Source organism: Periophthalmus magnuspinnatus, chromosome 16 (genome assembly GCF_009829125.3).
Source record: "Periophthalmus magnuspinnatus isolate fPerMag1 chromosome 16, fPerMag1.2.pri, whole genome shotgun sequence".
Lineage (NCBI taxonomy): Eukaryota > Metazoa > Chordata > Actinopteri > Gobiiformes > Gobiidae > Periophthalmus > Periophthalmus magnuspinnatus.
Window position 1 is genome coordinate 14918327 of NC_047141.1, and position 16204 is coordinate 14934530.

At 39.0% G+C, this 16204-nt stretch overlaps 1 protein-coding gene across 3 annotated transcripts in view; it reads left to right on the plus strand.

Annotated features, from left to right (window-relative positions):
* Positions 1-16204, plus strand: part of cadm4 (cell adhesion molecule 4) — a 339603-nt gene that overhangs the window by 303205 nt on the left and 20194 nt on the right. For all 3 annotated transcript variants that reach the window (XM_033981097.2, XM_033981099.2, XM_055227757.1), the window contains exon 6: positions 12392-12564. In XM_033981097.2, coding sequence (XP_033836988.1) covers positions 12392-12564 — 173 coding nt within the window. The remainder of the gene's footprint in view (positions 1-12391; positions 12565-16204) is intronic.

A 16204-nucleotide genomic window follows, 5' to 3' on the forward strand; every position in this document is an offset into this window, starting at 1 on the left:
AATTAACGTACAAAAGTAGATGTCTATGAGTAAGTGCACTCAAGAAGAAATTGTCATCTTAGAACTAGGATCAAACTAAGCAACAGGTGGGGCATGATTACAGATAAAATGTTCCAAAACACCCCTCCCTCCCCCTTTTGTAGCCAGCATACACAGCGAGTTGTACCAGGCAATGACAGTAAAGGTGAACTGGACTGGGTTACATTGCTGGTGGTAGAGAAAATGCTGTCTCCTCAGAAAAAAAGTGGTCACGATACTAGCATTCAAAGATGCGCAATATTGATTTTGATACCACAATGATTTAAAAGCCCTTTTTTTTAGACAGCAGATTTTCAAAACCACATAATAACTATTTTTGGTTACCATGTGGTCTCATATTAGTTCTGATAAAGCTCATCAAGGTCAAATTTTGTCCTGTTAATGTTTCAGCTGATACTTGCTCAAATGAGTCTAATTTCAGTACTAGTTTTAATATCAATTAGTATCTGATCTTTGATACTTTTGACAAACTTATGGTACACTATACATCTACAGACACATACCACTCACCCTTAGTTTTACATTTTAATTACAAGAAATATGTTGCCAACTGTGGATAAGGACACGTTTCCTACAAATGAATGAAATCATCAGTGGTTAATGTTAAACTTAAAAATGTGCATGAATTTGCCAGAAAATTCAAAGAGCATTTTCATCATTTGGAGTGTGGGTGAATAGGGAAAAGCCATTTTATAATACAAAATTCAAATTTGCCATATGCCCATTTCTGTAAGAAGGTTCTACAATATTGAATATCCAGGTAATTCGCTATTGGCCTCTTGTCATGGGTATCTTTGTGATACAATGAGATCAAACAGAAGGTAGCAGCAGATTCTGAAAGCTACTCAAAATTCTGTCCAACTTCATTTTTGTCCCTTATGCACCCCGAAGCTAGGCTCAAAAATAAAGAATAACCTCATTAGTAAAATAAATCATGTTGCGGACAAGCTGTAGGTGCAGATTTCTTCACCGTATGCGTTAGCCGCTCATATCACCGTGACAGTAACACTAAATCATATCACTGGTTATATTCCAAGTAATTAGAGCTTTTCACACATATGAAAAAGGATCCTCTGTTTCACTTTCACAGCTGTTCCCGCCGTGTTTTGGTGTGTGTTGCTAAAAAAAAAAAAAAAAAAAAAACACACACCAGGAATCAACTGCCTCAACCCATTTGTAAAAACAGTATTTTTTCACCCATTAAAGCACATTTTGCACCATAGACAAGCTCACTCTGCAGATCGGGAACCACAGGTAGGTTTTGAAAGGCAATTACTACACAGATGTCATAAACCACACACCCCCAGATAGCGCACAGTTGTTGCTAATGATGCAACATGAGCAGGTGTAGAGAGTGCAGGTACAGGTACACGCTGTTGGTTTGGATTAATAAATATGGCCATTTCACCAAAAGTAGTGTTTACGGCGATATGGCAGTGACACTATAGCATTTAGAATCTGTGCCAGAGCGTGGGATTAGACTGATTCTTCCAAGAGATTAGAGACCAGGAGGAAATGCTGAAAAGGTATATTCTAGTTGAGGTGAATATGGTATACTTCATTGTCCAATAGGGAATGTTGTGCTGTGTATTTGACCCGTACTTCAACTGGCACTGCGACAACTTGTCAGAAAAATCAGGTGACCACAGTTTCTTAAAGATTTATAATGTATCTTTTCTGGTGAAGGGTCTGCCACCTGCTTGTATTCATAGAAATGTTGTTGCGTGAGTTTTTATTGCTAAAAATATCTTGAAAATGTTGCATCACTTGCTTCTCCACAGAGCTGGCCTGTATGTTCTCCTGGTGGCATCACCGTCTTTATGGCGATAGAGTAGTTTAATGGCTTAGTGTGGACCATTTCAGATAAAGCTATTTTTATATAGCACTTACCCACTTTCAAGGCACTCAAAGCGTTTTACAAAGACCCTGTACTTGAAAAATTACATAGTGCCCTTTTAACAGCTGGTCAGATGTAGCACAGAACTGAGTAATTATGTCCCAAAAAACTAATGCAAGTAATTAGAAGCTATTCAAAAGTTGACAATAAAGAAAGATAGAAGAAATATGTTCATGTCTGCATCATGCGATTCATCGACTGTAATTAGGCAAAATGTGTATCCAGCCAAAAAAGAAAAATCTACACTTGTTGAATAACTGTGACAATTCCAGATGTTTTTGTAAATTTCTTAGTCCATTCATTCATTTTCCTCCACTTACCCGAGGCTGGGTCGCGGGGGCAGCAGTCTAACCAACAGTCCCAGACTTCCGTCACTCCCAGACTTCCAGCTCCTCTGGTGGGACCCTAAGACATTCCCAGGCCAGCCGAGAAACGTAGTCCCTCCAGCGTGTCTTCCCAGCGTGTCTTCCCTGTGGGACATGCCTGGAACATCTTCCCAGGGAGGACTCCCGGAGGACCTCAGCTCGTTCCTCTTGACATGGAGGAGTAGCAGCTCTATTCCGAGCTCCTCCCGCATGCGTTCGTTAGTTTTATTTTAAAATGTTTCTACAAAATGTCTCCAATTGTTTCCTAGCATCAGTAAATGTGCCTTGTGTAACGTTTAAAGGTACTCTTGACTTTCTAATGTATTTGCCCATTATGCAGATTCTAAAAGAGCCAACTCCCCAAATAGTCACGCACAGTTTTATCAAAAGTATTATACGGGAATAAAAAATCCTTACAGTTTATTCTCCGCAATGTTCCTGCTACATGCCTTCTTCAACAATGTATTTTCTATAATGAATCCGCTGTAGCTTTATTCTCCTCTGCGTGAACAGAAAAACAAAGTGTTACAGGGTGTTCGGCTTCGTGAATGCCAATGATTGCGTTCATATTTGCAATAAAAATGGTCGAAGGTTTTTCATTTGAACAATCTGCGACTTTGCAAATGTGGAAAACTGTTTCATTAACCTCTCGCTCCCCCATCTGAGCAGAGCCACGGCCGTATTGGCACAACACCGAGATTGTCATAGACGTGTAACAAATTTGTCTAACCATGTGAAAAACAGGAAAATGCGATGAAGCAACAGGCCCTATTCTGGTTTAGATGCTTTATTAGCTTTCACCTCACAAAAATAGTCGATGAGATGGTAAAGCTGACACAGAAAATAGCTCGAGGCTACAGAATTTGACCATTTTATGTTTTTGATCACCGCTGTTTAAGGTTGGTGCGCTTTGTAGGACAGGGTTTGGGGCAGGGGCCATGTTGTTTTCCACTGTAGCTGGAGGATAGAAAAATAACTGCGAGGACTGTCAGGAGAAACTATCTACAATATGAGCTGGGAGACGGGTAATGTAAGTGGGCCCACAGGCAGTAACCAATAAGAAAGAGCAATTTGATTTAATTCAATAGGACTTCGCTCGCTGGTCTCTGAAAGTTGTTTTGACCAATACAGTACCATTTTCAACCTGGACTAAATGTCATGTGAATCCTTGATAGATAGTATTCAGTATGAGGTTCGAACAAGGGCCGGTGCACACAAGTGTTGTCACGATGCTAAAATTTCAAACTCAATATCTGATACGATTTTTTGATACCGCAATGAAAAAAAGCCCCTTTTTTTAGCAATAGAATGTAATTTTCATATACAGAACAATAGTACTTTTTATCTTAACAGGCTTAAGCTGATTTTTTAACATGATACTTGCTTATATTTGAGCATTTAGTTTCAATTCTAGTACTGATTAGTGATTTCCGATACCTACTGCACACTAGAAAGACTTTTACGTTTTTAAGGCATAACCCAAAGTGTGCCAACCACGAAACCACGCCATATATAATCTAGTGCACAAAAATAATCACAGTTGTTCATATCAGCGTGTGAGAAAGACGCTAAGGGTTAGAAACTGGTCAGTCTGTTGAGTTGGACAGAAGCACAGATGGGAGGGGCAGCGAAGGTCAAATCATGATGCAGACAGCAGGCCAAGCATCTGCGACAGAGCACACCCCAGAATAGATGACACTGAGTGAGAATGTCAATATGGAAATGGACTTATTTGTTGAACCAGCATGGGCAGAAAATGCTTTATACCACAATTTCGAGTTGTAAAATAAGTAAAACGAACTCTTCTTTTTGACATAAAACCTGCACAATAGGTTTGTCCTTCAGCTATACTCCTACAAGAACTCTTACAAGAGCCTTTGCAGTATTTGTGCCAGCCTGAAACAGAGATAAATGGGCAACTGCCACTGGATTTGTATTGGGCTTAAGCGTGCATGTACTGTAGTCTTATTTTGTTAATGAGAAGCTTTGTAACCATATGTTCATTGTATATTCAAAAACTTTAGGAATCAGACCTCCCCAACAACCCTTTGCTGTACTTTGAAGCTGGCTCGTGGCAGGTTGATATGCGTATCACTCTGTATTCAGTTCTACACATCAATCTGGAACGACTCTTGCTGAAAGAGACAGAATGGATGGAAAAGGCAAAATGACTCTGATTGGTCGAAGTGTCACAGCAGCTGAACAAGTACAGAAATCAAACTTTTGTTAAAGTCCAGATGCATTCTCTGGAGTGAAGTCATCTTGCTGGCGAAGGTTAGCTAAGGGTTTTAACTCAATTGTGAATTCAATGGAGCTGGAGATAATGTGTGGTGTTTAACATGTCAGGAAGTGCACACTACCTCGAACAATCTATGTGCGATTAGTCTATATCTCCAACCCGGTGCAGCCAATATGTTTTCTCAGTGTAATCCATCTTTAGAATCTCCAATGGCTGTCGGTTCCGATTGTTTCTCCTCTGTCTAAGACCCATGCTTGAAATATGAAGGCAATATCCACTGAATACGCTCAATGAAATGACGAGGAAAGGACTATGACCTCATGGTGCCTCATACAAAGTGTGTAAGACCAAGCCTGAAGCATATTTAAAAACCAACACGAGGGTATAGCTTTGACAGCCCAAAGGAGGAAACCAGGCTCAATAGTTTATAACTGCAAAGATAAAACCAGCCCTGATCTATATTTGATTACATGAAGGGCAACAGAGACGGAGCCAAAGAGGTGAGGAAACTCCAGAGGTGGTATATGTTCCGTTTATGTATTCTTTCCCATCCTCGAGTTTTTTTGGGTTTTTTTTCAGTAAAAGTAATAATAGCCGTAGGTGTAGTAGTGATAGTATAAGTTGGAGTTCCACCCACAGTCATTTTAGGATTTGAACTATAGTTAACAGATATTAAATGTGCACTGTGTAACTTTCTTTTGTTTAATTTACCACGTGCTTGCCTTGTCTCCATGGAGATATTACTGCTTTGCCATTAAATCTGTATCTAATATTTATCCAATTACAGGTGTTTTTATTGCAACGGAAATACATTGAAAAACTTACTGTAAGCGGGGTCGCCTACCTCACAGATCTGACTTATAACGGACATCTGTATAAGTGTAATACCAGGAATGTTCTTGATAAAGCAATAACATCTCCATGGAAACAAATGAATGTGGACCCCACCGGAAAAGTTACATTACAAATACTTTTCCCCAAATCCACGTAAGCTCTTCCTGCCATACTTGCATGGAGTAGGCCTACTCTCTTTGGGCAGAAGAATTCACCAGCTGTCCGTGAGGCAATGGCAGTGTTCAGAGTTCAGTCCAAGTGGGGACTGAAGCACCAAAAGTCAGTCACAGAGTAGTATCTGGTAAAATGCAGGTGTGGCCATCTTGCAAAGAAAAAAGGCATTTTTTAAAAGTATTAAATCTTGCATAACTCTGGCATGCAGTTTATTGCCCAGCATTAATATACTCTACAGCACCCCCCTTGAACTTTTGAATGGGGTCAAAGAATTTAATTTGTTGTAGACATTTGAAATTTTCCACAGACATCCTCCTTGACATACTAAACAAAAAAGCCAATGAAGACATACCTCTATCTGAAACCGTGTTACCATAGCAACATCTAAAATGGTTCCATTTAAATACATTGGTTTTGGTCGTCTGAAAAGATGAAAAAAATGTATTTGATGTAAACAATTGAAATTTAGCACAAATTTCCTTCATGCCATCATGAACAAAAAAGCCATTGAGAACCTACTTCTATCTACAAGTGTTACCATGGCAACGTAAAAAATGTGTCATTGAAGTACATGGGATCAGACAGCCGTATATTGTTGTAGATACTTTAGACTAATCCACTCATGGCCTAAAAAAAGTCTCCCAAAAGAAGGATTAATCAAAAAGCACAATTACAAAAAAGTGAAAATGTAATTGTGGCTCTCACTCAAACTTTTTTAAACATAGAAAGATGAATCTGGACACAAAAATAGACCATGTCATGACAAGTAAAAAAGAAAAAAAAGATATTATGGCCCCAGCCTAAACCCATTTGGCAGAACCTGTGTACCCTTCATACTTTGAATGTGTCAACCTTAGATTTTCTTCCAAAACCATTGAGAATTGGTAAAAATAACCTAGACCTATGTGCACTTAAAATTTATTGGTTAGATTTTTTATTAATTCTAAAAAGGGGGTGTGGTCAACTCACAAAACAGTGGCCATTTTGAAAAGCATAAAAACATATGTATTGCTCACAGGTGACTTGACATTGTGACATTTTTGCATATTGACATCCTGAACGTAACTATGTACAATATATATCGCTATGGTATAAAACTGCTCTACAGCGCCCCCTTGAAAATGTAAATGTAATATCATTATCATTAAGAGTACTAGTAGCTGTGGTGGTAGTTGCATTAGCATACTTATGGTGTAATATACTTAAATTCAACTACAAAGCTCTACTCTTTGTGCGAATTCTCGACTGAAAGAATTCAGAGGATGGACTTAAAATGCATCTGGTTTAAATGCGGAATCAACATGCGAAACACTGCTCAAGTAAGAATATTCACATCGACAGTCCAGGAAGGAATCGATCCAAATGCAAAATAGCACTTGAGTAACTGTGTAAACTAGTAGCATTTAAGAACTTGGAGTACTTATATGTATTAGGAAGAGTGTATGAGAGGATCCAGTGAGGACAGTGGGCTTTCTGTGGACCCCATCAGCAGAGAACACATTTGGGATTGTGGAGTGGTGAATCTGGGATTCCTCCTCCAGTGCCGAGGCCTAAGCTCTCAAAGCCTCCCCCCTCTGGTCCCTTCTGTCTGCGGGCACCGAGTCCACTAAAGCCCCTGCAGTCAAGCCACGCTCTGCCAGTGACTCCGTGTGCATTTGGTGAGAAAAATCCCCCGCAGAGAGAGTGGAGAGGAGCCTGGCCTGGCACTAAAGAGGAGGAGAAGTGGAGAGGCTGTGGGGGGACAGTGGCTTTGTCCCAGATTGATGGACGCAGTAGGACACTTTGGACTCACATACATTGAGTTCAGAGCAGACAGGGAATCTATTGCTGTCAACTGCGTGTCCTCATGGTTGTGGGTGTCTACAGTGACCTACAGTATAACACATAATAAGTGGATTTAAACTTATTATGTGCCTGTTTTTACAAATACAAGGATGGCACAAATCAAGGCCATGCCCAGACTTTTATAGATTAAAGATTCAAGCTAATTTTGAGTTGATAATTTATTATTTAAAGGGGCTGTAGCCATTTTTTCCTCATGAAGTATCAGTATCAAATTGCTGTACGCTGTCTAATTATAAAGTGTTTTTTCAGAAGTAAAACCGGGAAGCAACAGTGGTGTGCTGTTAGCATGCTAGTTGTTAATAACAGTGCATGATGCTCAAAGTTTTTGCCCCAATAAAAGTTGTGAAACATGCTTATAAACTCATAATGATGGATGTTTGTAATGCATCAGTGTTTAAAATTATATACTCATGTTTTTCACATTCTTAAGATGGTAAAAATATGTGACAGCACCTTCAAATATTGCCATTTTAGAATCAAAAAAGAAACAAACTTTGATCCCCGGGAACAAATTTGGTTATTTGATGAAATAACGTTTGTGATTTGTCAATGGTGTATTTACCCTAAGACCCAAGGGTTAGCACATTCTCATATTGCCTCAGCTACAGTGATTAGTGCAGGATATCCAGCAATAATATTTACCAAAACTAAATATTTGCAAATAAAAAAATGGTCTGAGTGAAATGGCAAATACTGACTACATTTATAATTGGGAAATATAATACACACATAGATTTTATTATGACAGATATTTACACAGTTGTTTTCTACACCATATAGCACATATAATAGCCTTTTAGTTTTATTGTTTCATTAAGGGTGGGACAACATTATGATCTTTTATTCCCCTCTTGACACATTATCCTATTGCAGACATAATCGTACAGTATGCAAAAAACGATTTCACATATTGGCTTGCACTTGGGATCACGCATAAGACCAATAATGTTGACACCAAACTTGGCATGCATTACATAGGTATTTTTTCTTCTTTCTAAAACATTAGGACAAAGTATAAACCAATTTTTTGTTATCTATTGTTTTGCCATTTGAGTTTGTTACATATTATGTCACAAAAATGTACCTACTGTAGACTAGTATAAAGAAGTGAACTAAGTGAGTGGGACGTCAACCATAGCATTCAGCTCCAGTCAAATTACGTTCATCGAGACAGTTATAGCGGCGAATTTGGAGCGAAGAATTCTGACCGCGAGTATCATAGCAACTAAAGAGCCAATCCGGAGGGGTATGGAAGATAAAGCCCCTTCCCTCCTGTTCTGCTAGTGCTTAGCAACACTGTCATTCAAACCTGTTGCTAATGCTAGCGGGAGTGACCTCGGAGAAAGAAGGCGCTGGATTTGTCTGTTCTTAATGTTAATATCGTGAGTTATAGACAATAGCGAAAAAAATACCGGGATCATGTAGAGTGGGTCAATACGTACATTTTAAGACCAAAATGGCGAACGTGACAGCAGCAGTTACAGAGAAAGGGGCAACAGTTTTTTTTTTTTTATGTAAAGTGAACTGGAGCCAGAGTCGATGAAGCCGGAAGTGTGTCCACGCTCACTTCCTATTTGGAACATGGCGGCTAGCCGGTCAGCTATGTCCATTTATATATATATATATATATATATATATATATATATATATATATATATATATATATATAGTCTATGATACGTACATAAAGTGCTATCTTGTTTAATTCTTAGATGTAAAACTAATAAATTTGCTACATTTGCCATGTCATTTAAAAATCAATTTGCCTTCATGCCCAACCGATTTCACCAAATCTTTTACCAAATTTCCCTCAAATCAACCAATTTCCAAACCAATGCTACAACATACAAGTAAAACCCATTTGCCAAGAGTCGACTATATTGTCAGCGGGAGGAGTAGCGCACACTGAGACAATATCATTTTGGCTGATTGCTTGGGGTTTTTTTCATATTTGTGTTAGTAATTACACCGAGTGGGAGTTGAAGTTTGACTATCTCTAAATGGGAGATATTCCAGTGAGTCTTGGATGTGCGTATGTGTGTGTGGCTATGCAAGAGGCAGTTTAATTAGACTTCCAGCTGGGATTAGATGAGTCAGGATTATAATCTGGCCAGAGCCAAGGCAGCCAAACCATGACACTGGCACTGCTGTGAATTCTCCAGGACGCCTGCCTAATCCCACGCCTCCTGTCGCCTCTGTCTGCCTGTCTCACACGGACATTTCATTTTGCTTTCATCTTCGCCGTATACCTTCTTTTTTACTTTGCTAGTATTTTTTTCAGCCCCTAGAGTATGACACTGCAATTTTGTTCCTGTCTTTTACTTTTCCGTTTCAAGTGTCATCTCCTTCTACTCGTACCAACTTTATGTCGCCATGTATCCACAAATCTCCTCTTTGGTCTTCCCTTAGCCCTCCTGTCCTTGGCATGCTTCTGCTGAAATAAAGTTCTAGGAATGGGACTAAGGAAAGTTTCCAGCTGATCTAAACACCAACTCAACTTTTTTGCTAGTAAATTGTCTATATGGCCTTCTCAAACCATTGTTTATAATTCCTAGTCATTTTTTGGCAATTGTAGTGAAAGTTGGTACATGTGCGACTTTCTGGGTAAAAGTGCGTGCTGCCTCCATCGGCAACTACATTGCCAAGTAATATGTGACATCACAAAGGACTTTTTCTGTTTCTAATTACAAATACCAGGCTGCAGGGGTGTAGCTTGAAGTGTGGACACCTTTTAGACCAATCACACTGTTTATTATACCTTCAGACCCCTCACTCTTTTTTCTTTAGTCCTCCAGATCCTTCCCAGTTTTGTATTGTTATTTGCAATATAGTTGTCGGCAGAGTTTACACGTAGCCCCACTTTAAAAATCACATAATAGCAATTAGGTACAGGGATGTGGGCGAGGATAGGAGGTAAGTGAAAACAGAATTTTTTTGAGTGCTCACTTCTTGAGTATAGGACATAGGAATACAAGAATACAAGAAAACATGCATGAATCAAGTGAAATATAACTGAGAGAACACTAAAATACTACTAAATCTCATAATAATAATAATAATAATAATAATAATAATAATAACAATACAGAAATCTATGAATTAATAATAACGATAGCAATAACACAGAAAACATGAGAAAAAGTACATATAAAATACTACTTACCGGTAATCTCAACTTTCTCCATCTTTGTCTCCTGTATTATCTTGACGCGACTGAATGCCATCACTGACTCATATCATTACTGTCACCATTCTTACTAAAACTCTTTCTTTGCTCGGGACCATATAGACACTTAAAATTCTGCACCTCCTTTACTTCCCTTTGCCTGGGCCCAAACCTTTTCACACCCGCATAGCCCTCTGACCGAGTGTGCGCTCATTATCTGTCAGGGCGAGGACCCCTGTCGCCATTGGCTCTGTCTGCGAGCTGCTTTCATGCATTTCCCTCACGCCTCATGTCCCCTGCGGGCTTCCGTACCCTCCGTGTTCACCTCTCTTTCAACACACCCCAATGTCACTGTCAGTCCGCTCTAACATCAAGATACATTTTTACATTTTCTGCCTCTAATTAGGGACTCATTAGTGGAGTGTCTATGCTAGAAATCATCCAAATATTAGTCCAAATTATTATTTTATCTTGGTTTCAATCATTCATTTGGGGAAAAAAGACAAAGTTGACCACCAAATGAGTTAATACTAGCAAAACTGACTGACATTTTTGTTTATTTCACAATCTTCTTGGTCAATGCTCTTTCAATTAGTGTTGCGGTTTAAAGTTATGGTACACTTTATTTCCTCCGTATTGAAATGTGTCCTCTGCATTTGACTCATCTTTCAATGTCAACCTGTCAAGAGCAATGGGTTTTGTCAGGTAAAAATCTATCAATTAATAGGACCCACAATGTAGACAAAAGAATTCAAAAGGTCCGAAGCAATTTTTGTTTAATTTACTCCAGTGTGATTCAACTCACATCAGACTCTTCATCAGGAGTCATGACTTCACTTCAGGGCTTCATCACTTTCCCCCGAAGAAGTCTCTGATGGGAGTTGAAACACGTTAGCATAAATAAAGAAACATTCAAGGATCTTTTGCATTCTTTTGTCTATTAAGTATCTCCTCTCTAATGACCTTGATGAGCACCTCTTTTTGAATATAATTTATCTGTGATCTGGGTGAGCACTCCCTGTGTCTTACTCTCAGGACCCACAATATGTTTAGTTTCAAACATCAATCACAAATATCACACCACAGCACAATAAGGACTGTGTATGTTCAGAATGTACCAATAATTTCTCTTTTAATAACTCACAATCTGGAAATGCAAAGGAAATATCTATCATACAGGGTGTCCATAAAGTGTCTATACAATTTAAAAACACAGGAAACTGATAAGATATATTAATCAGATTTGTTCTATTGTACTCTATTGTACTGGTTTCCAAAGTTTTCCTCATTTAATACACCTCTATATGGGCACTAATAGTCGCACGCAGCACATCAAGACTGTACTCGATTTCTTGCTATGTTCGCTGTAACCGAGCCTCATCAATAGTTGCAGTCGCATCTGTTTATCTTTTGTTTTAGTTCAGTAATGTCCCATACCCTTTGTTCAATACACAATAGTTTCGTTGAGTCTGTGCATCTTATTTTGTCTCAATAAACCATGATACACACTATGCCTTCTCTTAAGGTGTAGCCATTTCTTAGGAGTTCATTCAAAACGATGCCTCTTTAAACAACAGGATGCCTGAAATACAAAAATGTAATGTGATTAAAAACTTTTATAACCACTTAGTGCAATAGAACAAATATACTTAATATATCTTATCATTTGCCTTTGTAATTAAATTTTAAAATAAGTACATTCCAGGAGAACACTTCATACAAAAAAAAAAGTTTTAAAAGAGTTTAATAGCTTTTTGTGTGGTGTTGCATTAAAGATGCGTGTGTCATATAGTTGAAAGTCTCTCTTACTCTTAAATGTATTTCCTCCTCAGGCCGTTGAACATCCAGTGGTCCAAGATCAACGACACTTTACCAGAGCGAGCAGAGATTTCAGGGCCCACGTTCCAGATCTCTCGTCTCAGCCAATCACACAACGGCACGTACCTCTGCCAGGCCCAGAATGATTACGGACGGGCTGCTGACCACTACACCCTGCTGGTCTACGGTAAGTCCTGGTTTAGTCCTGGTTTAATCCCCATCTAGTCCAGGTGTAGTCCTAGTTTAGTCATGATTTTGTTGTGGTGAATGTAAGTTATAGGTCAGTAGAGAGGAGACCCTGCCTATAGTAATAAGGTATTTGTAGCTCATGTGCAATAGTCAGTATGTATTAAAAGTGGTCATAATGTTTTGCTCGATCCACTCATGTTTAAGTGGGCTTCAGCGCAGTTTACCAAAGTCCTTGAAAAGTTGTATTCTGGATATGTAATTTTAATTTCCACCCACACCTCACAATTGAAAATAATTGTCTTTGTAACAGAATTTTCATTTGCAGCGCTTTTGTATTTGGATGATGTTTCGTGTAGAATCCAAATTAATCAATCTTTTTATCTTGGCAGCAACTTCTGTCTGGTTTATCCGGGCACTGGCCAACGTACCTTTTAAATGGTGATGTTTCCCTCATCAGTCTCATCAGTTTTTGTTTCTTTTCTGACTTAGTACTCAGCAGGAAACCTTCGCTAAACCTCTCCTTACAATTGATTCAACCGAGATATCGATTCACACGAGAAGGTATTGGTGTGGTGTGCTCAGATTCTGCTCAACAGCATTATTATTCAGACTATCTCTTGTAAAGAACCAATTTATCATGTCCCTGGCGAACCTGTGCTTTCTTCACTTTAACTAAAACCTCCTCTAAGTGGCTGGAATTATTTAACCGCTGAAGCCGAGCAAGGACTGCACATTTAACATGCCAAACCACTTTGAGTCAAGGCTCTAAACAAGAAAGCATTTGCATGTAATGGTGTTACTGTATTATTGGGACATTTTATTATGCGTTGTACCCGAATAGAACAGGCCAGAATGTGTCCTTTTTGCTTTAAATGATATTCAAAAAATGACCTTGGATGGGTGTCATTTAAAATTACACTAAATATTGACTTGAAAACATATACTTTATAAATTATTATTCCAATTGTGCACTTATATGTAACTTTTTTCTGGTTGAAGGTACAATACTTGCATGTGTTCAGTCACCTCCAGTCCTTCTCTCTTTAAAACCTTCAAATTAGGCGAGAAATCTAAGGGTAATAATGGACTCAGGCTTGAACTTTAACAGCCACATCCAATCAATAACATCTGCAGCTTTTTACCACCTAATAACATCGCAAAAATCAAAGGTTTTCTGTCAAAACCAGACTTGGAGAGAGTTATCCATGTATTTGTCAGACAGCTCAGAGTACTACTGTAACGGCCTGCTCACTGTAAGACAACTGCAGTACATCCAGAACGCTGCTGCTTGAGTAATGACTAGAACCAGGAAGTACGAGCCTAAGTCCTGTACTCAGGCTCAGGTTAATTGCTAAAAAAAAATGTGGAAAAGCATACATTGTCACTGTGAGCGTGGCCACCTCTCCAGAGATCTGACCTGTAACTTATCAGGTGCTTGTCTCTGTGGTGATAGATAAGCAAAATGAGCAAAGCTGTGAAACATTCGAGGCAAAGCATTAACATTTCCATGGATACGAGCAAGTGGCGGACCTTCCACCAGAAATGTTACATAATACGCCTTTAAAGGGATGTTCTTGTTATTTTGTTTTTTTTATCTTTCCAGACTCAAAAAAACATCATATAATTCGATATACTTTCTGCAAGTGAATTTTCCATTTACTCAGAGAACAGCAACACATACTACATCTTAAATATATTATAGGTCTGTTTTGCTTGTCGACAAATCACAGCTAGACCCCGGGGACCAGAGCGTAGCGAGCATCCTTTGTTGCTGCTGTTTGCACGTTTATTTTTCCTCGACGCACCTAGATTCTATGGCTAAATTCTTAATGAAGGCGACCCAGATAATGCATGCTTTTCCGTGCAGACATCAAAAACATCGCCGGGATCAGACATGGCAACAAATTGGCCTGCTCTCTGTGCAAGTCACGGGAACACTCGACGCATACACAACTCACACAGCTAAGAATTAGCCGTGACTTGCTTTTCGGTCAAATCAGGACATTTCAGTCATTATAAGTTGGTTGTATTACTTTTGTTTTGTTAGTGTAGTCGTAGTGATGACTAGAACTAGGAGTAATTGTAGTAGTATAAGTGGTAATATTAGCTAGCCTGCCCTAATACTAGCCAGCGTTCAGACATCAGCATCAAAATAGTAGTAGTAGTAGTAGTAGTAGTAGTAGTACTAGTAGTAGCAGCAGTAGTAGTAATAGCATTAGTAATAGTAGTAGCAGTAGTAGTAGTAGTAGAAGCAGTAGCAGTAGTAGCAGTAGTAGTAGCAGTAGTAGTACTATTAGAACAAGAAGCAGGAGTAATTGTAGTTGCTTAGTTGCTTACTTTAGTGGTAATATTAGTTTGAAAAGTTACTATGGTAGTGGTTTTGATACACATTATGTCTACTTTTGTTGTGCCACTGTAATCTTAGTAGTAGTAGCAGTATACTTTTCGTTTTAAGTAGTATTTGAAGTAGTATACTAATAGTCATCTATTAGTATACTCATGTTTGTGGTAGTCGCATAATTCAACTTTACTTTCATAGAAAACAGAAGTGGTAACTTGTATTGTAAAAGTTTTTTTCTTCCATTTGGATCAGACTTTGCAACAAATTGGACAACTTTCTGTGCAAGTCGCGGGAACACTCAATGCTTATACAATTCGCATATCAAAGAATTAGCCATGCCTTGCTCTCCAGTCAAATTAGGGCAACATTTCAATCATTATAAATTGGAATATGGCTAGACACATCACCAAATGTCTGCATTTTCTAATCTGCATTACTAATTGCACTGAAAACACTGCTGGAGCACGTTTTACCCTTCAGATCTAGCGCACCCCCTGCTGGTTAGCTTTCATTACTGCGCCCTAAATGATCCACACAAAGAGAATGTGAAATCTTGTGTAGCTCTTTAGCCTTGCTTCAGGTTAGCGCCCCCCCTCATCTTCCCATCTCGCACAATTGACAATGGCGTACACGTGTAGTAGCATCAAAAGGCCCGTACTGTAATGGCAGACAGCTAGCACCGGCATCCAGGGTGGTAACAGTGGCTAGATGAAAGGTGACATCCCCACCCACCTGTTTCTCTAGTTCCCTTCTTCTCGTTCGTGGCGGTTGAGGGGCTTTGATGTGGGGAAAATGCTCTCATACTCCTCCTCCTCCTCCTCACTTCTTCTGATCCAGCCCCACCCATTTGTGCCGCTTCTCACATGTCATCACAGACTTCTGCTGGTTAGTAAATGGCGGTTTTATGGGGGTAATTTCTTGATATGTTTACCCGTGAAAATACATAATTTACTGGTTTTACCTCATACTAGTAACCCGGCAGTTGTAGTAGTACTTGTAGTAGTATTGCATAGTTAATAATATACATAGTAGCTTGAATAATTACTACGACTACTACTATTACTACTACTACCCATACTACTGATACCCAGTAGCTCTGCTTTTGTTGTGCTCAGACCATGGCGTCAAAATACTAGTAGTAGTAGAAAAAGTAGGAGTAATTGTAGTAGTAGCTGATATAGCTGTAGTTGTACTTAATAGTTCTAGTGGTGGTGGTAGTTAGTTGCTTACTTTAGTGGAAATATTAGTTTGAAAAGTTACTATGGTGGAGGTTTTGATACCCATTAGGTCTACTGTA